At 38.4% G+C, this 25,383-nt stretch overlaps 1 protein-coding gene across 2 annotated transcripts; it reads left to right on the forward strand.

Moving 5' to 3' along the window:
• The first annotated feature begins 1,927 nt into the window (after window positions 1-1,927).
• Window positions 1,928-24,668, forward strand: LOC114476656 (rho-related GTP-binding protein RhoQ). 2 transcript variants are annotated; one of them, XM_028468465.1, is made up of 6 exons: window positions 1,928-2,430; window positions 3,220-3,278; window positions 15,513-15,677; window positions 18,674-18,769; window positions 19,266-19,343; window positions 23,658-23,786. In XM_028468465.1, exons 1-5 carry the CDS (start codon window positions 2,289-2,291, stop codon window positions 19,317-19,319), a joined length of 516 nt encoding a protein of 171 aa, XP_028324266.1. In that variant the 5' UTR covers window positions 1,928-2,288; the 3' UTR covers window positions 19,320-19,343; window positions 23,658-23,786. The 2 variants fall into 2 exon arrangements, with proteins under 2 accessions (XP_028324266.1, XP_028324265.1); XM_028468464.1 differs by lacking the exon at window positions 19,266-19,343 and having other exon boundaries at window positions 23,658-24,668.
• Window positions 24,669-25,383: the final 715 nt, after the last annotated feature.

Here is a 25,383-nt window from a genome sequence, read left to right on the forward strand (position 1 = left end):
TGTTTGGGAATATGAGTGAAGTCAAAAACAGCTGCTGAAGAATCTTATAGAGTGTAAACCTCCTCTTCTTCCTCTTCCTCTTCCTCCTCTTCCTCAGCCCAGTGCCCAGCCCATCTCTCCAATGCAACACCTCTACTATGTGTATGACGTAATTGTTGTTTGGTCACGTGATCTGCTGCAGCAGCTGTCAAATGTGATGACAGCAGAAGAATCCGTAGCCCCTCCCCCTGCAGCTGATTGGCCACCTCCAAACTGCTAGGGACCATCGACCAAGGGTTGACCCTGAAATAGACGACATGTAACGTAAGATATTAAATTACAAATAAATAAACATCACTGCTCTATTGATTTAATGTTCAGTTGTTGCTGTTCTGATCATTCCTGTTTGTATATCGTACAGCTCTTCATCATCCTCATCATCCTAAGTACCATGTTATCATGTGAAGTGCTCGGAGTTCATCATTCAATTCAACCGTTTTTTTTTTTTTGCCAATGTGCATTTTTTCATTGAAAAAAAATCCCAAAGTACATCACTAGCCAAACATGCTAATAAAAATTAAACTTTGTAGCCTGTATTAACAATATACAGTCATTCTTATCAAAGTGTCTTGAATACAAATCAAAGAAAAAACTAAATATTTTATCATCTTTCATATTTTGCATAGTTGATACACCTCATGAGAGGGATGATAGTATAAAAAATGTTGCACATGCTGTCGAAGGTCAGCACTAATGAAGTACAATCTTTTTAAGAATGCACGTTTCATTATTATTGTGACCATCACCGGCCCTCAGTAGGGAAGGGTATATAATATATGTATACATATATATATATATGCATTTATTAATAATAATAATAATAATAATAATAATAATAATAATAATAATAATAATAATAACAATAATAATAATAATAAATGCATTTTTATATATTGTTCTGTATTGGTAAATGTTATATATATATATATTTATTTTTTAAAACAATTAGGTGATATTGAAGAGTGAAGTTAAAAATACACAAATGTTAAAGAGTTGCTCTCTATGATTGCATTGGAGAAGCTGAAATACAACCGTGACAATAGCAGAGACAGATTTATTCAAACCTGGACTAACTTTATAGAGTTTATTCAGAATACATCTTTCACCTGATATCAATATTGTGTGCCAGCCTTTGCATATTTAGAATCTAGTAAATTATATAAAAAAAACATTACCTATACACAAAATGACTCCACAAATCCCCAAAATGACACCTAAAATACACAAAAAATACATAAAACAACAAAGCAGCCGTCATCACACATGGAAGTTGATCACAAGAAATGAGGAGCACCAGTAAGGTCATTACACCACCTCTGGTTCCTCTAATAACATATCACGTGCATGTTTTACGTCACATCCATATTTTGTTTTGATTCATTTATGGCACTTGGGTTCTTTCTGTGTGAAGTTTACATGTTCTCCCCGTGCTGCGTGGGTTTTCTCAGGGTAGTCTGGCTTTCTCCCACAATCCAAAAACATGACAATAAGGTTGACTGGAGTCTCTAAATTAAGGGAAAAGGTTGTTAAGAGCGTTCACAAATACACTGGTAAGGGAGGTTACGTTTTGGTTTTGGTTTCAAGATGTAGCGGAGAGAGGATTCTACAAACTGCAGCTTTAAGTAAGAAAAAGTAAAATTACTGATTTAGAAATATACTCAAAGAAGTACAAGTACCCATAAAAACAACTCAATTACAGTAATGTCAGTACTTGTAATCCGTTACTTTCACCTCTGCGTAATTGTAATTTTAAAATGTAATTGAGCCCAACCCTGGCATTCACATCTCTGAGAGGTACAACTCTGTGACGTCATCCATCGGAGTCCCAGGCTCTAGCACTTTATCCACAGTCCCTTGGTGTCCAGCACTAGCTCCGCCCCTACCCGGCAGAAGCAGCTCAGTGCACCCGAACAGCGGAGCGACACGGGCGGCCAGCAGCGGAGCTGTGAGCCCTGAGCCCACCAACAGCGGAGCTCCAGCCTCTCCCAGGCAGGACAGCCGAGCTGTACCCGAGAGGTTTCTATAAAGCTCCGGGGACCAGGAGCTCACGGCCGGGCTCGGTCACGGACTAACGGACCACAGTACCCGGTGGAAGAGGAGGAGGAACATGTAGTTATAAAGTCCGACTTTGACGCTGGTGATGCCCGCCTTTAGCGGAGAGGAAGCCGCAGCCAGAGGAAGAGGACGACACGGCGTGAACAGGCGGGCACCGGGTGGCCCATAATGAGGGTGGAGGTACGGGCGGAACCATGGCTAACGGAACCGGTTCTATCATGTTAAAGTGTGTGGTGGTCGGAGACGGAGCAGTGGGAAAGACGTGTCTCCTCATGAGCTACGCCAACGACGCCTTTCCAGAGGAGTACGTCCCCACGGTGTTTGACCATTATGCAGGTACGCACACACGCTTTTCATCTGCTCGATCATGACTGTCATAATATCGCGACATGCTGATGTGTCTGTTAGCATCTGTTGCTGTAATCAAAACCACTTGTTTGCCTCCATTACACACACACACACACACACACACACACACACACACACACACACACACACACACACACACACACACACACACACACACACACTCACACACACACCAGAGCTGGGCGATATGGACCAAATCTCAATATTTTTTCCTCAAATGGCGATATAGTATAAGGATGATATTAGGGCTGGGCAATAAATTGAGATTCAAGATTTATCAAGTTTTCTGTTTTGACAAAATAGAAAATGACTATCTCACATACACACACACACACACACACACACTGTGTGGCATTTTGCATCAGCAAATTTAACCCTTAACAAACAGCTGCACAATATGTTCCACTTTTAGCCTTTTCTCCTATAAAGGACAGCACGTGTGAGTGAGTTCTGTAGAGTGCGGCTGGTTTAGGGGAAGGTTTGGGTTAGAATGCACTCAGTAGTCCATCTAACTGTGCTTTTCATATTCTGAAAAATAATGAAAGCAGCGGCTCCTAAATCAAGTATTTTAATACAAAATTGGCTGTAAAATAATATATATATAAATACATCAATATAGGTGATATTGTACTTTTGTATCTCGCTAAAATGGAAATATTGATATATCTTGAATCTCGATTGCCCAGACCACACACACACACACACACACACACACACTCCTACCTTTCTAACTCCATCTTTGTGGTTTTCTTGCAGTCAGTGTCAACGTGGGTGGAAAGCAGTACTTACTGGGACTGTATGACACAGCGGGTCAGGTATTATTCTTCCCTCTCTAAGGACACACACACACATACTAGTAAATATGACCTCCTCCTTGGTGCAGATATTGACAGGAAAATGCACAAAACGACTTAAACACACAAAACGACAGCTAAGATGCACAACACAACAACAAAACTTTACAAAATATGAGAGAAATACACAAAATAACCACAAAATAGACCAAAATCACATGAAACGGCGAGAAAAAAAAGCATGCCGTCTTTGTTTAAATTGTACTCAAGCACAAGTACAACTAAGTCCTACATAAAATACTCAAGTACAAGTAAAAAATAGCTCAATTAAATAGTACTCAAAGTAAAAGTTACTAGTTACTTTCACCCCCCACGTTTATTGTTGGTAATAAATCTTGGTACGGTTCCCTTGCACACCTCTTCACTTTTTGAAAAAATGCACATGTGCAACACGCTACCTGCTCCAAAGAGAGAACACCTATTAAACGTGTGCAAGAGAGCGCGCACGAGCCCAGTTTTCCTCGTGCACAGCTCTGTTTACAAGTTGGTGTCGGCGTCGCTCATACAAGTTTACTTCCCAAAAGATTTGCACTTTTCCCGCTGTGTCAGACTTGCCACCAGTAAGGCAAAATTACACATGCACAGCAAGCGAAAACTAGCTAGGAAAGAGCACGTCCGACTGCCTTATGTAAACACATCACCAGAATGATTGACAATTAGGAGGACCAACAGTCTTGATGATCCACCCTGAATTTGAAGCCAAAATAACATCCTCCATCATACCTTTAAACAGGAAGAGACACAATCTACCACAATTGGAACTTCATTTATTTTCCACAAAGGCATCTGTATAAAATAATTCAGGACACACTCTACTCTACTCTACTCTACTCTACTCTACTCTACTCTACTCTAGGCTGCTGGTGCTAACTGGTTTCCCTGCTGTGCCATGTATGGACAGTGATGGTAGTGCAGTGGGTGTGATGGAGGGGCTTCAATAGTTGCATTATGGAGCAGAACAGGCCTCTTATGTCCTATAGTGATGTCACAGGGTTATTGAAAGAAAGCCTGTTCATTTACAATGTGCCATTCAGGGGTTGAAAAAACTACTGGACATGCACTGGTCTACACACACACACACACACACACACACACACACACACACACACACACACACACACACACACACACACACACACACACACTCTGAGAGAAGGCCTCAGATTTTCTGTGATTACGCAAACCGAACGGTTTATCTAAACTTGTACTCCAATACGTTGCATGTATGTTTTGGAGAAATATCAAATTAACAGGCAAGGTTGTTGTCAATTATCATTGTAATCACATGACTGATAATTAATTACAATTATGTTGTAATTATAATTGTAATTATAAGTAAATTGGAATTGAGTTCAAATAATTGACTTTGTAATTGTAATTGCCATAAATTCTATAAAAATTGTTAATTTATTGCAAAACTGGGGTCCAGTTCAATGTACAGTACTACACATACATAGTTAACAATTATATAACTATGTTTCAGATCAAGCTTTCCCACATTTTACCAATAAAAAAATGTAAATCTAGGGGTAAACTGGCACAAAAAAGGCTCAGACGTCCACACCAAAAATATTAAAACCTATATTGTAATTGATTAAGAAGCCTAACAAGGGAACGATAGATAGGAAAGAAATTAGATGATAGATAATTGTTTTTAGTGTATTTTACAGCTGATTTAGGACCCGTTATCATAAGAGATGCTAACAGTTCGCTGACAGACTGAAACCAGATTCATGCTGCTGATGCGCAGCCGTGCGCCAGGCTGCCATGTGGCTACACGTAACTACAATGTCAATGTGACGCAGAAACATTAAACACACTGTCAATTTCCGTTGACTGTTTAGTGCTCAGATGTATTGAAATACAGCTGCACCGTGAGTTCACAGACACGTTAGCCTGCTTGCAGACCAGCGCATGCACTCAGTGCACTGTTTGCTTGTGTCTTCACAACATCCTGTTTTGGTCGGCTTCAGAAAATTGTTTCGGTGACTGGAATTGCGTTGCATCACAAATATTCTTTGATAGCACTGAAATTTGGGCCCCTGAAAAACACTTCTGTCACCTTAAAGCTGGCCGGAAGAGGATGTTGGAAAGACATGGCAAACAGCGCGATCAGTGCGCACTTGTCTGTAACCGGGCCAACTTACGTGCGTTTTCTGAGCAGAGTTGACAAAGCACTAATTTAGGTATGATTTATGCGTTTAAAAGGCTTTATGGTTCGTTTGTTCTGATAGTCTGCCTTGTTTGGTTGGTGTGAACACACAAACGAAGTCTAGAGCAGATCAAATGGGAGAATTCTGGAGTGACTCTTTCTGCTGGTCTCTGAGAGTTTCCATTCAAAGTCTAGAGTGATTAGCTTCAGGAGAATCAGCGACGGAGCAAAACGGGGCTTTAAAACCACCTTGAACATGGCAACTTGTTGCTGCTCCGTTGTTGAATGTTGGTAAAGAACAAATGGAGAACAAAGAAGTTTCTGAGCACTTGCTCTTCCCAGGGGATCACAAGGCTTTTCCAAGCCAACCAAGAGACATAGTCTCTCCAGCGTGTCCTGGGTCTTCCTCAGGGTGTCATTTTGAAGGAACGTGCCCTGGATGCCTCATCTGAGGGGCATCCTAATTAGTTGCCTGAGCCACATCATCTGGCTTTTCTCAATGAGGAGGAGCAGTGGCTCTACTCTGAGCCCCTCCCAGATGACTGAGCTTCTCACCCTATTTCTAAGGGAGAGTCCAGTCACCTTACGGAGGAAACTCATTTTGGCCACTTGTACTCGCCATCTTGTTCTTTCAACCATGACCCAAAGCTCATGATCATAACCAAGCCAAACCATGGTGATAAAATGATCAGCTGTCCTCCCCCATTTGGACCGAGTCCATGATTAAACCAGTGTTAAAGCACCCAGAGAATGCTTAAAAGCTCGATCACAAAAAGTAAAAAATATTTCTCCTTTTTCTTCTACCTTTTTATAGAATAAATAGGATCTTAGTTCATGCAGAAGCCGTCCATGGACAGAACTTTCCACCTGTGTTAAAAGTCTTTTTAAAAACATTTCAAACTACCTTATTCTGAACGTTAATCCTCACTCTTCCATTGACTGCTTGAAGTGGTACACAGTATAGAACTGGGACTGTAATACAATCTACTCTGTAAAGATCTGCTTCTGAAGGTCAGCTGGGGCAGTATTTAGCTCCTCCTCCCTAACTGCTACCTGTAGCTGTGTCAGTGGTACTAGCCTATGAAAAACAGAGAATGCAGCCCTGTGATCTATTCCTGCATGTTTCTATATGCAGTTTGATCACTGCAGAGGGTTTGTTTTTGGCTGATACTGAGATTGTCTCTGAAATGGAAAACCTCTCCCAGAATGGGGCTGTAGGCGCCTGTCGGCGTGCCGGGGGTAAAGTTACCATTTGGGAAAGCACGGCCTCCTCCGCACCCCGTCTTAGTTGACCTCTTTATGTGGAGCATGAGGCCAGCTGGTAATGTTTAAAGCTTCAGAGTCTGATCAAAGACTTGAGCCTCAGAGAGGGGGGGGTCATAGGACAGAGAGGGGAGGAGAGAGCCACACTGATGGGGGAGGCAGATAGGAAAGAAAATGTGGTTTGAATTCATTCAGTTCTTTCCACCAACCGTCACCTCTGGCCTTTACTACAGTTGTTTCTGCTGCTCTTCATCTGCAGTCCCACATCCCACTTGTGTTCTTCTGCACTCCTTACTGAATTATTCCATAGGCAGGATTACCCCAAAGATCTTTACTTATTCATTTATTCTCTGCCGTTATTATTGCACTAGTAGTAATAGTAGTAGTAGTTTTCTCAAGAAAATCCATCATCACTGCCTAAAAAACAAGAACCAGGAAGTGGTTGCAAACTGCAAAGAGCCTCAGATTTTCACTTACGTCATTACTGACTAGGGATGGGTACTGAATTCGGTACGTTTTTAGGTACAGACTGAATACCTTAGGTACTACCGGTACTGAATGCTAAACACATCCTTGTGACTGTGAGGGAGTGAAAGAGTTAAGAGCTAAGTCTGAAGCCTCTATCAAATGAAACGCAGAGATATTTCCTGGTTCTGTGGTGGAACACACAGGTTCTCCTGTTTCCACCAACTCACTGTAATGGGCAGAAATGTCTGGTATTAAAGAAAAAGTAAAAGGGAGTGCCTCACACTATATCTACCCATTTACAAAGACAAACAGTCTTTAAATGTGATATTTTCCCAAAATATGCATGAGGCAATATTCAGCACCAGAGCGCCATTTCTGCTGGAAAAAATAATTAAGATAATAAAGAAAGATAATAGCGGCATTTCAGTTTCAAGAAGAGAATAGCATACTGTATTATTTGTCTATTCCTACGACCACAGACTAATCTGAGGCCCTACACTGTGAATCATGGTAACACTGGAGCTTCTGTTATCAATCCAGAAACATAAATCGTGGCTCAGGTGGTAGAGGGTCATCTTCTGATCGAGAGGTTGGGGTTCGATCCCAGTACCTGACTATGTGTCGAAGTGTCCTTGGGCAAGACACTGAACCCTAAGTTGCTCCCAGTGGTCGACTAGCGCCTTGCATGGCAGTCCTGTCCCACTGGTGTGTGAATGTGAGAGTGATTGGGTGAATGAGCTGATATGTAAAGCACTTTGAGACTGTTTCAGTGTGGTGATAAAGCTCTATATAAATGAAGTCCATTTACCATAAAAACAAGCAGAACTAATTCTTTAAGGGGTCTTTTCTCCCTCCTGGTCTTAAGCGTTTCTTTACTCACCTGCAGCTATACACTTCTCTCCAACTCGCATTCTCTCGTCCAGGCTGCTGACAAGCCCACTGTGCATAAGGAGCCAAAAAGCGCGTATGTGTGAATGAAGGTGGGCTGAAGGAAAGGAGGCGGTGATGTCATTTTTTTGGGCTGTCTAGAAATCACGGAACATGTAGTTTTCCCAACGCTTGTAAATGTCAATGTTCACTTTTAATTTGAAAGGCCCTCATTGATAAACAATGTAACAGGTTGATTTGATCAGATTACTGATCAGATTATTGCAGTGTGACCAAGTCAGTTAAAATCTCTCTCCTTGATCATCATCATCGTCATCATCATCATCAGCGCTGTAAAGCGTGACAGAGTTAGATGCTGTAGATATGAGGAAATAATGTGGGAACAGTTTGTGTTCCATCCTCATCTGCATATGACAGCTTGTTTCACTCTGTAGTGGATCAAACTGTGACTTTGCGTTGAACATAGTATGAAAATAGTTGAATCACTGTGATCAACGTGGACAGAAGTCTGTGTCTGTCAGAGTTTTAATTAATCATGCAGCAGCAGCTGAGTGATCACAGCTGCTGCTGCTGCATGACGCACGAGTGTGTGTGGCTTCAAATGTAATTAAGTCCATATTTCTAGTGCAATATAATGTTTCACCTTATGGGGGCACTGCACGTATTCCAGGGTTAGAGGAAAAGGACTTATGCACACTGGAGAATGTGCGTAAAGCCAAATTTGAATAGGAACACCCACGTTTCAGGGCTGCTCCGCCCACAGTGCGTAACTGGGATGAAGGCACGCAGCGACTGACTTAAGTACAGGGGGAGAATAGCACACAGCCAAAACCAGCACTGCTGCACGGCTTTTTGGACTTACGCACATGGGAGAATAGAACCCTAAAAGAGTAAAGTGTGTTTAAATGTGCTAATGTGCCATTTTCAGTCTCTCCAGAAATGTGCAGTGTTGTAATTGCAACTATTAACGCAATTGCAGACGAACCCTTGCTTCGGGCGACCATCTTGGATTATGCCAGCACGTTATCGACAGGACTAGCATGCGCAGAACAACCGGAATTAATTTAAAGCAGAATTAAACGTTTACATGATGCCAACAAATATTATGGCTAAATATCAAACCACTCAGTTTCCTGATGCGTTGTGTGAAAGTGGAGGTAAATAGTTTTACACTTGCGCAAATGTTTCAGTTGGTGAGCAGCAGAAGCTGTGAGTGTTGGTCACAGGGTGGACACAGGAAGTAGACTCCTTTAGTTATGTGTCAGCACCAGATGAGTCTGTTACTGTTTACTGTGAACGGTGTCATGTCTGAAGCATATCCAGAACAAACACCTACACACAGTCACTGCACGTGTGTGTGTGTTTCAATGTGCTTTAATACAAACACATCTGCAGATGAATTCATTAGAAGAAGTAGAATTCTAAAATAGCTGTTTTTATCGTCTTTGGTTTTTATTCTTGGTAGCAGTGTGTTTGTTTTCTGTTTAAATGAATTATTATATTATATTGTATTATCGGATCATTCTATGCAGCTATTAAATACCTTTTATTAATAGTTATTGAAGGATCAAACATTTGTGTTTTTTGTAATTTATTATGAAACTTTTTATTGACAGTTTAATAAACTGACCAAGTTTATTTGCACTAACTTTGCTTAACAATTTCTCCTTCTATGATTCAAATAGGAACTTTTAGTTTTGCATTTACAATCATTTTATCCTCCATAATTATAATAATTGTAATATTATATTCGGGTTGAAAATTCAAAACAGGACAGTGTTTTTGCAAAAAAAGAAGTCTATTTCATATTAATTTATGTTTTATGCTCCCGATTTGTTATTTTCCCATCTGAATATTTTTTTTTCAATTATTTTCTATTTTACTCTTTATTACATCACAAAAACAAACAGACATTAGCTGTCACAGGAACAACAACACAGATGCCACAGTGACTAAACCCTTTTCTTATTGATTTATGCATTTTTATTTGTTTAGCATCATTTATGCAGAATTTAGTTTGATCTAGCTCATATTGGAGAATAAGTGGTGTATGGATACATTCAAACTCAAACTGAGCTGTAAAACACAATGCAGTGGAGAAAACAGGACAGATACGGATTCATACTTTTTTAGATATGGCCAATTTAGTGAGGGGGGCATGTGTAGATTATTATTATTATTATTCCATTTTCAGCTTCCAATATCTCATTACATCACTTAGGAAACTGAACACGAGAAATTAGTTCATAATTAATGTTGTCTTTTATATAATAAATATTTTTCTGATGCAATGGTTTTCATGCTTTTTATGTTAGTGAAAAACAATTTAACAATAAATGATTATATTAAGACACAGAGCCAAGCTACAATGGCCTCATGTAAAATTCATGAGTGGTGAAATAACCCAAAGTTGGGGTCCAAAATAAAAATGAAGAAGTTGCATAAAGAGAAAAAAATTATATCCAAAAAGAAAGTAACCTTTATACTATAAATTAAAATGGAGAACAGATTGTCTTTTACATTCCCACATGTAGTTATGGGCCAATGAAAATAGTCAAAAAAGTATTTTTTTCGGATTTCAAGAGCATCTCATCCAAGAACCACTGATATGTGACTAATCATTAATTATGTGAACAGTCTATGTTCATAGCTCTAAGCTGATCAAATTACAGAAAGCGGAGACATATGCTAAGTAGTTTACTGAAGGCCCAAACATGTTCCAGACCCAAACACACACTCACTTTGTGACTATTTAGAGGAGCTGGTATGTCCACCAGATATGATGTATAACAGATATGTTTATATATTCTGAGAGAGTGTGTGGAGCTGTATTACTATATCACAATTAATTTTCCTTTATGGTGTAGTTCCTGAGATATTGGAAGATGCAAATGGAAGAAAAATAAGGATGCGCAAAAATCGACAAATACTCCCCTCACTAAATTGTCCATATCTCAAAAAGTAAACCTCTGATCAAATTAAAAATGACAGTGTAACTGTTGAATAATCACATAATTTACCACATTTGGTAAAATTCTGAAATATTTGAGACTGAAGTGCGTGGGCTGTTTGTTGAAATAACATAGAATTACCCACGGCCATGTTGTGCTGATAGCTGTGGTTATCACACAAATTCAGCCTGGTAAGTTTTTTCTGCTCTCATGCATTTATCACGTAAACGCAGAAGCGTTTACATGATAAATATGGACCAAAGGCAGTAAGCAGACGACACCCTAGGAAACTTCTGCTCTTGCTTCATTATCTGATGTTTTTAGATCTCGAGACGAGCCCCCATCTGTTGTGGTTTTGATGAGTGAGACGGAGTTGAGCTTTAGGGTTGCTGGTCAGAAGCAGACACAGGGTTTATTATGTGGCGAACAGACCTGTCTGGGATTCACACTCTCAGTGTGTGTGCCTCAGTGTTGTGTGTGTTGCTGATAGCGGTTTTCATAACATGGCTGAGCCTCCTCGGGCAGAGACCTTGGTGTGTGTGATGGTATCTGGCCTGCTTAGGGCAGTTTGACTGGAACTAACCAGGAGAGAGTTCTGTAATTACATATCCCTGGTGTGTTACCTGCAGAGGTGTAAAGAGTACTGATATATCCTACTCAAGTAGTACTGTTACTTGATTAAAATTGCACTCAAGTACAAGTAAGTTATACATAAAATACTCACGTACAAGTAAAAGGTAGCTTGTTTACTGTATAAATGCATTTATTCTAAATGTGGACATGAATGTTAGAGGTGTAAAGAGTGCTGATGTATCCTAGTCAAGTACAAGTACTGTTACCTGAGTGATTTTACTCAAGTACAAGTGAAGCAGAGCATGTGTGGAACTAAGTGGACTATTGAGTGTTGCGATGGTGAGAGAAAACGATCAATTAACCGGGCCAAACGGCGGAATTGGACATCGCGGAGGTGGAGGAAGTTGTGTGTGTGGAGACTGAGTGGGGGGGAGGGGGCAGGGGTGGTGACATGGAGGAAGGCCAAAATTTTGGTAAGGGAAGTTACAACTCTGACCCAGATAGCAAAATAATAATAATTTTGCCATCAAAACCCCTGTCTCTGTGTTGTTTTTGTAGTTTTAGAGAAGGAAATCAATGTTGAGATGTTTGACGTGTCACTGAAGCTAAGAAAAAAACATTAGCCTCAAAGTCACTGACAAGTTTTTTCAGAAAAAGCTTTTTTTTTCTCAGTTTTTTGTCAGAAACTGGAATTTGTGTGAAACTTACCTATATTCAACTGCTGATTACTGAAGAACAAAACAAGCAAGAAACAAAATATTATTTTCTGATAAAAGCAGAGACTATTCTTTCAGTCAGAGCGTTTTAGGTTTTAGATTGTTTTAGTACAACATATTCTGTGGGTCTTTAAAAATCAGCCAAAATGCTCTAAAATGGCTGGCAGTGAGGGGGTAGCTGTTCTGAAAATGGCTGACAGTGAAGAAGTTAAATAAAGTAAACGTTACTAGTTACTTTCACCCCAATGTTTATTTTTGGTAATAAATCTTGCCACAGTTCCCTTGCATACATGCTTACAAACATCTCATGTATAAAGTTAAAAAGGAAAATTTATTTTCCACAAAGGCATCTGTATAAAATAGTGTCAAATTGTACAATTTAAAAAAAATAAAATAAAATAACACCAATAACAGATGCTTTGTCACCATAGGTTACATAGAAAAAATAATCTTTATTCAATATTGTTTTGATGTGATGCATTACGTTTAATCTGATTGGTCGGCTATGATGTGATACATTACGTTTAATCTGATTGGTCGGCTATGATGTGATACATTACATTTAATCTGATTGGTCGGCTATGATGTGATGCATTACGTTTAATCTGATTGGTCGGCTATGATGTGATACATTACATTTAATCTGATTGGTCGGCAATGATGTGATGCATTACGTTTAATCTGATTGGTCGGCTATGATGTGATGCATTACGTTTAATCTGATTGGTCGGCTATGATGTGATGCATTACGTTTAATCTGATTGGTCGGCTATGATGTGATGCATTACGTTTAATCTGATTGGTCGGCTATGATGTAACGCATTACGTTTAATCTGATTGGTCGGCTATGATGTGATGCATTACGTTTAATCTGATTGGTCGGCTCTGATGTGATGCGTTTGATTGTTGTCTGGTCATTTAATTTTTTGTAGTTTCACATTGTCTGTTGATCATTTTAAAACAAAAAATAATAATTTACTCAATAACGGTTGGATGTAGAACTGTAATTAGTCACTTTATTTTTTTTAAAACATACTTAAGTACAAGTAAAATTACTGATTTAGAAATGTACAAAAAAAGTACAAGTACCCATAAAAGTAACTCCATTACAGTAATGTGAGTACATGTAATCAGTTATTCTCACCTCTGGTTACCTGTGTGTATTTCAATACAAAAACATAAATGTCAAATGCAATTTTGATAAAGATGTAACTGCGGTTTATTGGTTGATTTTTTATTTTTATTTTTATTTTTTTACCTTTAGAAAATACTCTGCTTGCTTACATCAAAGCCATGAAGCGTAGTGTGGAAAACGATGAGCTTTATGTAGGGCTGCACAATTATAGAAAAATAATTTCGATTAATTAACTCATAATTGAAATCACAATTATTCAAACGATTTTTTGTCAATCAAAAAGTTAAATATTTTTTGTACAAAACAACCTTAAACATGAATAAAATCCACCAAAATCAAGTATGTTCACTTTAACACAAAACAAAAAAAAAAAAAAAAAATATATATATATATATATATATATATATATATATATATATATATATATATATATATATATTATTTGAATTCAAACAAATAAAAAGGTGCAAAGTACTAATTAAAATATTATTCAAGCATGTTCCCTTTTTCAAACAAAAGGGTGGAGGAGCTTGCATGTGCATGCATTAAACAACTCAGTCAGTATTAATGATAGTTTTTTTCTCCTGAAAGCCAAGATTTATTCTTTGTAAATATCCTAAATCATGAAAACTTGTTTTATTTAGCAAATAAAACATGCCTGTAATAATGAAGAATATATACATATTTTAAATAATTTTTTTCTCAATTGTTATTTTTATAATTGTTGAGTGTAATAATGGAAATCGTAATGGAATTTTGATGAATTGCACAGCCTTAGCTTGTTCAACAATACAGTACGTTTGAGAGCTGCTGCTTTAACAAAGTGCAGCTCTTTGTGGGTCCCATCAGTTCAACACTAAACAGATGCATGTCACTCGATGTTTGCTAATGTTTGTGGCTGTTGCTCAGGCCTTTGGCAAAGCAGCAGATGGTTTGCATCTATAATTAATTCATCACATCAAGCTGTTCTCAGAGTGTCAGGTATTTATCTGACAAGTGAAAGAGATTTAACCACCTGTGTTTTAGAATCCTTTGGTACTCGGTGGCAGTCTGCCAACCTGCTAGCATCCTGATATTCAGAGCGGCCCAACTGTTGACTGTAGGAGGGTGGTCATGGAGGCGGAGCTTCATTCACTATTAATTCACACTGATACTGGTTTTCCTCTTATCGTACTTAGTTCCTGGATCTATTCCATGTGAGCTGTATTATTATACCAAATTTCAGCTTCCTATGTGATGTAGTTCCTGAGATATTGGAAGCTGGAAATGGAAGAAAACTAAGGACACATTCCCCCCCACCACCACCAACCACTAAATTCCTCATATCTCACAAAGTATTCATCTGATCAAACAACACATTTTAAGTTTGCCTATTGAATAATCAGGAAACAATTGGTAAAAAGTTCAGAATTTTCTGAGGCCGAAGTGTGCAGACAGTTTGTGGAATGACCCTATTAAGACCTGCAGTGTGAACGTAGCCTTGAGCACAATTTTTTTCGGGAAAAAAGTGTGTAAATGCGTGTGATTGTCCAAAAACATACATATGCTGATACTGAGCTTTTGTCTGTTCATAAAAATCCCCTCCTCTCTCCCACCACCACCTGGAACTTTTTTCTTGAACCAGATCTACTCAAAGTCGTCACACGTCATCTGACTGTATCAGGAAGGAAACGAAGGGATTATATTTCAACGCCTCTGACGGCCATCCGTCTGCCCTCCCTCCCCGCAAGTTATAAGGGAGGCGGGTGAAGCGCTCACAAGAGGCTGCACCCACGCACCCCCCAGAGGCTGGAAATCCTTTCCTTTTCTCCACCCTGGACCCCCCGGCCCTTACTCTCCTTTTTCATGTTCCTTTAGACATAGTTAAACTGAAATGAAATTTTGTTGCTCTGTAAGATGTGCAATGACAAATGAAGCTGATTCTGGTATTCTGTATATATATATATATATATATATATATATATATATATATATATATATATATATATATATACACACAGTATATGTGACGCCTGGTGTCACAGGACTGAAACCTTTGCTCTTCTTCAGGAGGACTACGACCGTCTAAGACCGCTGTCCTACCCGATGACCGACGTTTTCCTCATCTGCTTCTCCGTCGTCAACCCTGCTAGTTTCCAGAACGTGCGTGAAGAATGGGTGCCAGAGCTGCAGGAGTATGCGCCCACCATTCCTTTCCTGCTCATTGGCACTCAGGTGAGTTCCAGTACTGGTTTGAAATGAGTTCTTGTGTGTTTGGGGTTTTTATGCAGAGGAAACTAAAGAACTACACAAACGGAGGACACTCTTTGATCAAGACTTGCCAGATTAGTCTGACACACATCAGGATTCTTTAAATGTGAAGAGATGTTTTATTTGTTACAGACTCACACATGAAGATACAAAGTCAGACATAGACCAGTTTAGATCGTACGGTGTGTGAGAGGTCCGACAATCCCGACACACACTCACAAAATGTGACCTAATTCTACATTCCAAGTAACTCTAGATTTTCTGACTTCCTACTTGGAAAAAGTGACTTTGAACGCAACCTCTAGTCGGTGCTTCTTTTTCAGGAAAGTTGAAAAAATCTAATATTCTAGCGGTCATTCATGTTAAAGATGTTTCCATTTGCTGCTGCTGAACTCGGAATTTTCAACTCGGAAATGCAGAGTTCCGAGTTACCTTGAACGCATGGTTACGTGTTTCTCTGTCAGCTTGATTCCTGATTGGCTACATTTTGTTCCACGTCACGAGTCGGGAGTCGACGTCTTTCAGAATCAGAATCAGAAATGTTTTTAATGGCCATGTACAGTTTTAAGGACAGTACAAGGAATTTGTCTTGGTAGTTGGTAGTTTCCTCACACAAACAAGAGGAGTTTAGGTTGTAAATATTGAACAAGTTTAATATGTACGACCCGTTTCAGAGCAGATTATCAGGACAAAGTCACTCTGAACAAACCTCAGACCACAGAAGATAATCTGGTGTTTGTTGTCCCTGGACGGTAAGGAGGACAATCAAGACAAAAACAGCCTGATTATCTTTACGAATGCCCTGCATTAGTTATACTTGATTTAAGAATGCTTAAAGTTATAGTTTCTCTGTGTTTGGCACACGTGCCTAATCAGTACAGGAGGTGGAAGCCTCCCGAATTGTGCCAACAATTCACTCATGTTTCTGGATTACAAAATTACAATTTCATTTATCAGATGCTTTTATCTAAACATGCTAAACAGCTCTAAACATGAGCAGGTAGGGTTGAGGGACTTGTTCTACATCCCACAGTGATGGACCAGGTTGGATTAGAACCTCTGATTACGAGCCTGCTTCCTCAGGAGTTTGATCCCAGTGGAACAAACAAATGAGCTAAAAAATGTGCCACAACTGGTAAAAAAAACATTGATATTCAATAATCAAGACTTTATTATTGCTTATTATGAATCATTTCTTGAATTTCCAAATATTGATTATTTACATTTTTTAATTGTAATACAAAGCAGGGATATTTCAGTAGCTGCGTAATTTGTGTCGATGACGTTTCGTTAAAGTTATTGATGCTGGAAGTCTGAATCTTTGAATATCTGCTAACTTTACTGAACAGTGTTACGGTCTAAATAGTATCCAGATAATCTGGTGACTGACTATTGACTGTGAGGCTGCTGTGAGGAACAATAGCTGTTAGAAATACTACCATTTCACACTTTAGCAAAAACAATTACAGCTTTTTTGAGGCAGTAAAAACACACAAAAGTTGATCACAAGAAATGTGGAGCATCAGTAGATTCATTACACCACCTCTGGTTCCTTTAATCACATATTATGTGCATGTTTTACGTAACATCCATTTTAAAAATTGTTATTTATGTATTAATAAAGTTTCAGTTCACCAGTTCATCAGTAATGTGACTTATGCGTAGCTTCTTTTTTTGTCCAGGAGTAAAAGTCCGCCCCCCTGTGTGTCCCCTCTGTGTGGTGAGATTAAAACATCAAGCTCTTGTCATAGTTTCCCTTAAATATCCAAATATCACACAAACAGAAGATTTATTTTTAAAACAGAAAAACGATGTTTGTCTGGTTTTTGTTTCTTTATTTCTGTTTTGGTTTTAAGTCGGTAAAACAAAATAACCACTCTGTTTGTTTTGTTTTTTAAACGGAATAACCAAAGAAGGAACAGTACATAGATTTATACGAATGATGCTGTGACTCTTCTTCTGTTCTCGTCATAATTCACTGTCTGTGCAACAAACAAGGCAACACTGAACTCAACTAAAGCTTAAACTATTGTAGCATTTAGCATGTGGAGGTTTTCCTGTAGTTAAAGGGGTGGTTGCTGAGCTGGGTGTACAAAGACATGCAGACCATAAATGAAGTTTTAATGACTTCTCGTGTTTGAAGAAGAAGAAGAAGATGAAGAAGAAGTTTAGAAACAAACTTTGTGGTTGGCTGTGAAACATCTTTTGCACAAGAGCAGGAAGTGTGAGCGAGGAGGGCGGAGTTTCAGAACCATTAAATCAAGCTGTCAGTATAATGTGGTTCAGATGTGACTCATCACCCAGAATGTAATAACAATAAAATGATCCAAATGTGATGATACACGCACAGCTAAACACAATAAAAATACTGAAATAATCAAAAAAGGCACAGATTGACAATTTTAAAAAAAATGCAAATATAACACAATCTTTGAAATGTAGTTGAATGTTGTTGGGAGAGGCATGTGCAATGACAATAAAAAGGATTATATTCTAGTTTATTCTATAATGCAAAATACACAATGGGACTAGGACATTTATTGACAAACAGCTACACAATATGTGCCACTTTATTCGTTTACTTTTCTAAGGGACAGCATGTGTGAGTGAGTTCTGTAGTGTGGCTGGTTTTGGGGAAGGTCTTGGTTAAGACGCACTCAGTGATCATCCCACTGTGCTTTACATGCTGTTCTGAGAAGTAACAAAGGCAGCGACTCCTAAAACAAGTATTTTAGTACAAAATAAGCTATAAAAATAAATATATATAGGCGATATTGTAATTCTCTATATCGCCAAATTGGAAAACTTGATATATCTGACTCTTGAGATATCACCCAGCCCTACTTATAAGATCATTTATTTAATGGACTGAATTAAATAATGATTTTAATGTGATTAGTTTGTGATTTAAAAAGAAAAATACTAGATTACAGGTTTTTTTTTCTTTTTTTCTTTTTCAGATCGACTTGCGTGACGACCCAAAGACCATCGCTAAGCTGAACGACATGAAAGAGAAGCCGATTGCCACCGAGCAGGGACAGAAACTAGCTAAAGAGGTTTGTCCTGATGACATCACAGCACAAAGAGGGGGAGGGGCGACTTTTACCACAGCAGGGGACACAAAACTAAGTTAATGTCAGCATTTAGAATAATGACCAATGTGAGCATTAACACAGGAAACAACAGTGTGTGTTTGTGTGTTGTCTTAATGTGTGCTTTTATTATTCTGTGAGTTTTTGTCATTATGGGAATTTTTGATTACAGTAATCACAAATACTGACCCTGAAATAAATAATCTAATAAATGCTAACCTTTCTCTTGTGTTAGCTTTCTGTTAGCATCAGCTGTAAAATACACTAAAAACAAATATCTGTCATCTAATTTCTTTACTATCTATTGTTACCATGTTAGGCTTCATAATCAATGAAAGTTGAGCCTGTTTTGTGTCAGTGTACCCCTAGATTTCAGTATTTAAATGGTAAAATGTGGGAATACTTGATAAACATATTTTAATTCCCGTGATCCAAACTTCCTTTAAATCACGGGTCACAGAGTCCACTTCCTCCTCCGTCTCCATCACTGTGCTCATGGGAACTTTCTGAATAGATCATTTGAAACCGTCAACCACTGGTGAGTCTTTTACCAACAAGTTTCCCATTGTTTAAACCATTGAACTGTCCGTGTGATTGCTCACTAACGCATTTCAACAACCTGTAACGGAGTGTGTGCATGCGCGCGGTTGATGTGCGTGAATGTGTGTGTGTGTGTGTGAGAACTCATGGAGGAGATGGAGAGTCCCACATGGCAACCAGGAGGACAGATAAAGAGACACACACACGCACGCACACACATCTCAAAACGCCCTCGCCACACATAAGGTAATTTCAAATAAAAATATAGTAAATGAGTAAAATAAGAATATGACTCAAAATACACAAAACCGAATATTTATACAAAAAATACACCAAATGACAACAGAAATGCACAAAACTACACCAAAAAATATACAAAAATAAACAAAATGACTCCAGAGTCACACTACTATGGCAACAAAAAAATATAATTACACAAAAAATGCACAAAAACACAACATAAAGAAACAAAAATACACATAACTTTAAAAAACATACATTACAGAAAAATACACAAAATAAAAAAAATGTAAAAGAGTTTGAAAAAAAAAAAAAAACAACAAACACATTTATCATGTTCATGTCACATAAAATTAAACCAGATAAATCCACACGATTTTACTTTTGCACCCACGAATAAACCCTTTATAACACATAATACAGAGTATGTACACCTCTATGTACATCTAACCTTCAAACACACTCATTTGGCCATAATTAACTTCCAACGAGCACTGTACTAGTAATTGTAATTAATGATCAATTACGCAACAACAAATGTAACCTAGGGTCACCAGCTGCCCATTGCTGCAGCTTCTAATCTAGAGGAAGTTGTGTTTTTACTTTGAGTGGTGTTGCTCTGAGCTGCCACATCCTCTTCGTTTCCTGCGTGCTGATTGGAGCAGAGCACAGCCCTGTAGGAATGTAATTATATCACACTGTGCAAAAGCTCTCTGAGCAAATGAGTGGAGGAGGACAGTGTGTGTTTCTACTGCCCAGGCTGTGCTTCACAAATATAAAGACATTAGCGCTGAGTGAGTAATTACCTTAATAACACAGTGACTCATGTTTCACTGATTTGTAAGTTACCATATACTGTAATTTCTGCACTATAAGCAGCTATTTTTTCCCCACGTTTTGAACCCTATGGCTTAAACAATGACGCGGCTAATTTGTGGATTTTGTCCGGTTTTAAAGCTTTATGCCCTTAAAAATTGAGCTCTGTCACATTAGACCAAGTGGACTAACGCTCCCATTGAATCGACTAATATGCAGACGTGGAGCAGTGAGGAGGAGACTTCATATGGAGATGGAAACGTTAAAGTGTAGGGCTGCACGATTTTGACAAAAAACTTAATTGCAATTTTTCTGACAGATATTACGATTTATTATAGATTTAAATGCATATGCGTTTTTTTTTCTTCAAATTTCGTGTTTTCCACATTATTTTTTTTTTATTCAGTTTTTTTAGAAATAAATCAATTTTTTCAGAACACATCAGTTTTTAACTCCTGTGAGGAAACAAAATAAATACCAATAAAAAGAAAACACAAAATGAAACAAAAATGTATGTCAAAAATAGTGACATGGATTATTCTGACTGATCATTTTTAATAAAGAGCATATTAATGTCTCTATATTCCCCCTCAGAGATCACTGGTTTATTGATCAAGTTAATTTAAATTAATCTAATTTAATGATCTGATGACTTCATTCCAGACCGTAATGATTACACAAAAATAAAAGGACGCAAGGATACGTCAGTTATTTCACCACTAGGGGTCAGACTATTGGACAGTATCAGTAATTATCAAGTTCCATTTGCAGTGAAAAGAAACCACATTGTAATATTTGTGCAGAAATCCACCAGTATGCACCAGAGACAGCAACAACAAACACCAAAATAAACATTTCACACTATAAAGCGTGGTAATAAAAACACACTTATAACCTACTTAAAAACAATCCAACAATAACGCGATACACCAATAAAAGTACAAGAACAGCCTTCAAAGTGCTTTGTTCAGCCTGATAACAGTTTGTGGGAAGAAGCTGATAATGTGGGGAGATGTCTTGCATCTCAATGAACGATATCTTCTCCTGGAGGGAAGGAGCTGGAACATGGCTTTACCAGTGTGGCCAGTACCAGAAGAGTCATTGATGCTTTTCATAGAGAACCTCCAGAACAGACAGCTCAGTCTTTTTACAGAGAGAACCACCTTGTTCAGAGTTCTCTTTTCTTTGACCACACAGTCCTAGAGCTAACAAGCAGACTTTCTATGGTGCAGCCATAGAATCTTAGAGTTATTATTAAATTCCCTAAGTTTCCGCAAAGAGAAGAGACGCCGACGAGCTTTCTTGACAATGTGATGAGTGTTTTTGTCTCATCTCAGGTCATTAGACAAAGTTAAACCCAGAAACTTGCACTCCTCAGCAATTTGCTCTTGAGAGTTATCAATGACAACAGGCGTGTGAGAGTTACCACGACTAAAATCAATCTTTACTCCACTGAACGACGTTTTTGATTTCTACCCTGTAAGATGATTCATCATTCTCACTGATCAGACCAATAATGGTGGTATCATCAGAATATTTGATGATCAAATTAGAGTCAGACTTTACAACCCCTGGTATCGATGGTCTCGTCCACAACAACAGAACAACTTCTCCCATGGATCTTCTGCAGCTCTGATGAGATGTTGTTTAAACTCTGAGCAGGTGAAGCTGATCATGTTTTTACAGAGCGCTGCTGTGCTTGACGAGAAACAAACGGAGCTTAACAGACACATTAAAGTTAAAGCAAAACTAAGTGACTTGTGCTTAGAGCTCCCCCTAAAGGTCACTGTTGGTTATGTCACTGTCATAAACACTCCTCACCCCCCGCCGCCTGCCCCACCCCACAGCTACATCGTACCTTTGCTCTCCCAAGGCAGTAGCAACCGATCACTGAAAAATCCTAATACAACAGTGACACTAAGGGTGCTTTCACACATATAGTCCCATGTGACCATGTGACCAGTATGAGGAAGAGAGACAAGTAGAATAAATGAATGTCGGAGTAATACGGAAGGAAGTGTGTTTATTTGTGTGCTGACAAAGCAGCTCTGAAAATGGATGGATGAAGGGATGGATACATATTTGTGTGTGTACTGCCTGATGGAGCGCTGGGTTGCGAGAGTGTGTGCGTGCCTGTTGCGCAATCACACACAATGTCGTTGTGGCGCCACGACGATAGTGTGTGATTGTTATGTGTTGCTGCTGAGCTGTCACTGCATGGAGTTGCTCCGTTCACCAGACAAAGGTCTTCTCTGCCTTTTTTTTTCTGGCTCCGCCCTGATATAAGTTAGCATTAGTTTGTATTGTGCTGCCGTAAAGCAGTGCGTCTGCCACCGGGTCGAAGGCAGGAAAGTTGCAAGTGGTTTTTTCTGGCCAGAGACAGCAGGGGGGATGAAAGACCCCCAATCACCCCATAAACACTTGTAGTACCCTCACAGGGACTATGGGAATGATTTATTGAGGTGAAAAAGTTACTTAGTTCTGCTTTAAGCGGGCACTGGTGGCTCTGTGTTTAGGAGTCAGTGATGATTTGTGTAGTTTTTTGGCAGTTTAGACAGTGTTTCAGGTGTTCCATTCACAGCCTATATTACAGCAGTACAGAGGATTTACAGTGTAGGGCCTCACACTTCCACTCATCTTGGAAAACAGATGGAAAATTTACTTCCTCAAACAAAAATTGCAATATTATTAGGATTATTTTTTATTTATTTATTTTTTAAAAAGTCAAGCAGGATTTTCGATTTTTGAAGGGTTCATAAAAACCACTAGGGGGCAGTGTTGCTTTAGCTGTGGCTGCTATTGTTGAGTTTATAATGTAAAGTTATATTTTTCAGAGGAGACACAGTTACACAAAACGGCTTCAAATATTCAAAATGACTCCAAAAACGCACAAAGCAACAAAAATACACAAAACAGGTAAAATATTACAAATCAACTCTAAAAACACATAAAAAAATAAATAATTACACAAAATAGAAAAAAAAAACATGAAAAAATGCACAAAATATCTTTAAAAAGAACAATAAAAGTAAACATAAAGACAGAAAAAGAACCAAAGCGTTTGTTGTTTCCTGTGATAATGCTCAGATTGGTCGTCATTCTAATTGTTGACACTAATGTTGATCATGTGACCCTCTGATCAGATACAATTACAGTTTTGTGGCCCCGCCCAGTGTGATAAATTGCTCATTGCTCATCTCTGAGTGTAGAATTATCTCTGATGTCTGAGTTTTACTTCTCTTTCCTCTGACTACAGATTGGGGCGTGTTGCTACGTGGAATGTTCCGCTCTGACCCAGAAGGGCCTGAAGACGGTGTTTGACGAGGCCATCATAGCTATTCTGGCCCCCAAGAGGAAGAGGGGCTCCATGAAGAGACGACTGGGGCCACGCTGCATCAACTGCTGTCTGATCACGTGATACACGCCGCATCATCCAGCCAATCAATCGCACACAAACCAAGGCCTTTGAAACACACGAAGAAGAAGAAGAAGAAGATGAGCTGCATTAAAGCTTCAGCTACAGATTGTTACAAAGACTCCTGCCTCAGTGAGACCTGCTTTTCCTTTACATTATTATTATTATTATTTGCTGTTGTTTTCCTTTTTTCACTTTCCAAGATTAGATTTTAAATTGAACATGAATTAAAAGAAGATTGTTTTGAAAGGAAACGCTGCGATCAAAGACCTTTTGGACCTCCAGCTGGATTATTTTATCATTGGAGTTTTTCGTTTTTTGCTTCTGATGTTTTGCGGTGTGGCATGCCAAGTCGTACTGAAGTGGCTGAAGTACAGCTCGTATTCATTTCATCTGTAACAAAGGTGTAAAGAGAGGAACATATGGATTTAAATGTTCACATTAATGTCTAATACCCTGATTTAATAACACAAAGCACATTGTTGATTTCTCAGAATAACATCAAAGCACATGAATCAGTTGTTTTCTAAAGGGAACCTGAACAAAGCACAGATAAAACAGATCAGGCACAAGGAGAGGCTTCTTTACTGAAATAAAAATGAGGATTTAAGGATTTTTACAAACTGAGAAACATCTATTGTCATAGATCAATAAATCACATAGATCAATAAATCACAGATGAATAAAGATGTAAACAACACTCAGTTTGTTTTGTCCCGTAGACAAGCGGTTCTCAACCTTGGGGTCAGGACCCCATTTACGGGGGGGTCGTCAGATGCCTTCCAGAAACAAAGAATTTTTATTTTTTTTTTTTTAACAATTTGAGCCCATTTTTGCTTATTTTTACCCTTTTTCTGCATCTACACCAAACTTTCTATATTTTAACCTATTTTATCACTTTTTCTTAACATATTTTTGCTCCTTTTAATGTATTTTTGCTACATTATTTCTATTGCTGCCACTTCTACATCACATTTCAATGTCTTTTCTGCATACACATGTTCAGCACTTATGAACCCTTTCCACCACTTTTCCACCTAATGTCACATATATTGACCTATTATTGTCATTTTCAACCTCTTTTCACCAGATTGATTCTTTGAACCCTTTTTTACCTCTATTTCTGTCTGTTTTTATCCACTCTAATTTGCATCTTTTAACCAATTTCTGTGGTTTTTAAAATCCCATTTCAACCATTTTTGGTCACTTTGAACCATTTTATTAGTGATTAAAACCATGATTTCCATCTTTAAGATGACTATAATAATAATAAACGTTCCTGGATAACAGTGGATATTATTCAGATGAATAAATAAATGTGGTTATCACAGATTCATAGAACAATGGACCATCATTTTACTGACTTTATGGATGGACCCCAAAACTCTCTCCCCTTTATTCCCCCTTATAGATGGTCCTGTCTCCACATGACTGTTCTATAATGTTCATGTCTGTGTTCAACCACCTTCAGATACAGTGGGGGTCCCTGCTTTATTTTGGGGATCAAGTGATGAAAAGTTTGAGAACCATTCATTTTTTTTTTTTACTTAATTCTTACTGCCTTTAT

The sequence above is a fragment of the Gouania willdenowi genome, chromosome 15 (assembly GCF_900634775.1).
Source record: "Gouania willdenowi chromosome 15, fGouWil2.1, whole genome shotgun sequence".
Classification (NCBI taxonomy): Eukaryota; Metazoa; Chordata; class Actinopteri; order Blenniiformes; family Gobiesocidae; genus Gouania; species Gouania willdenowi.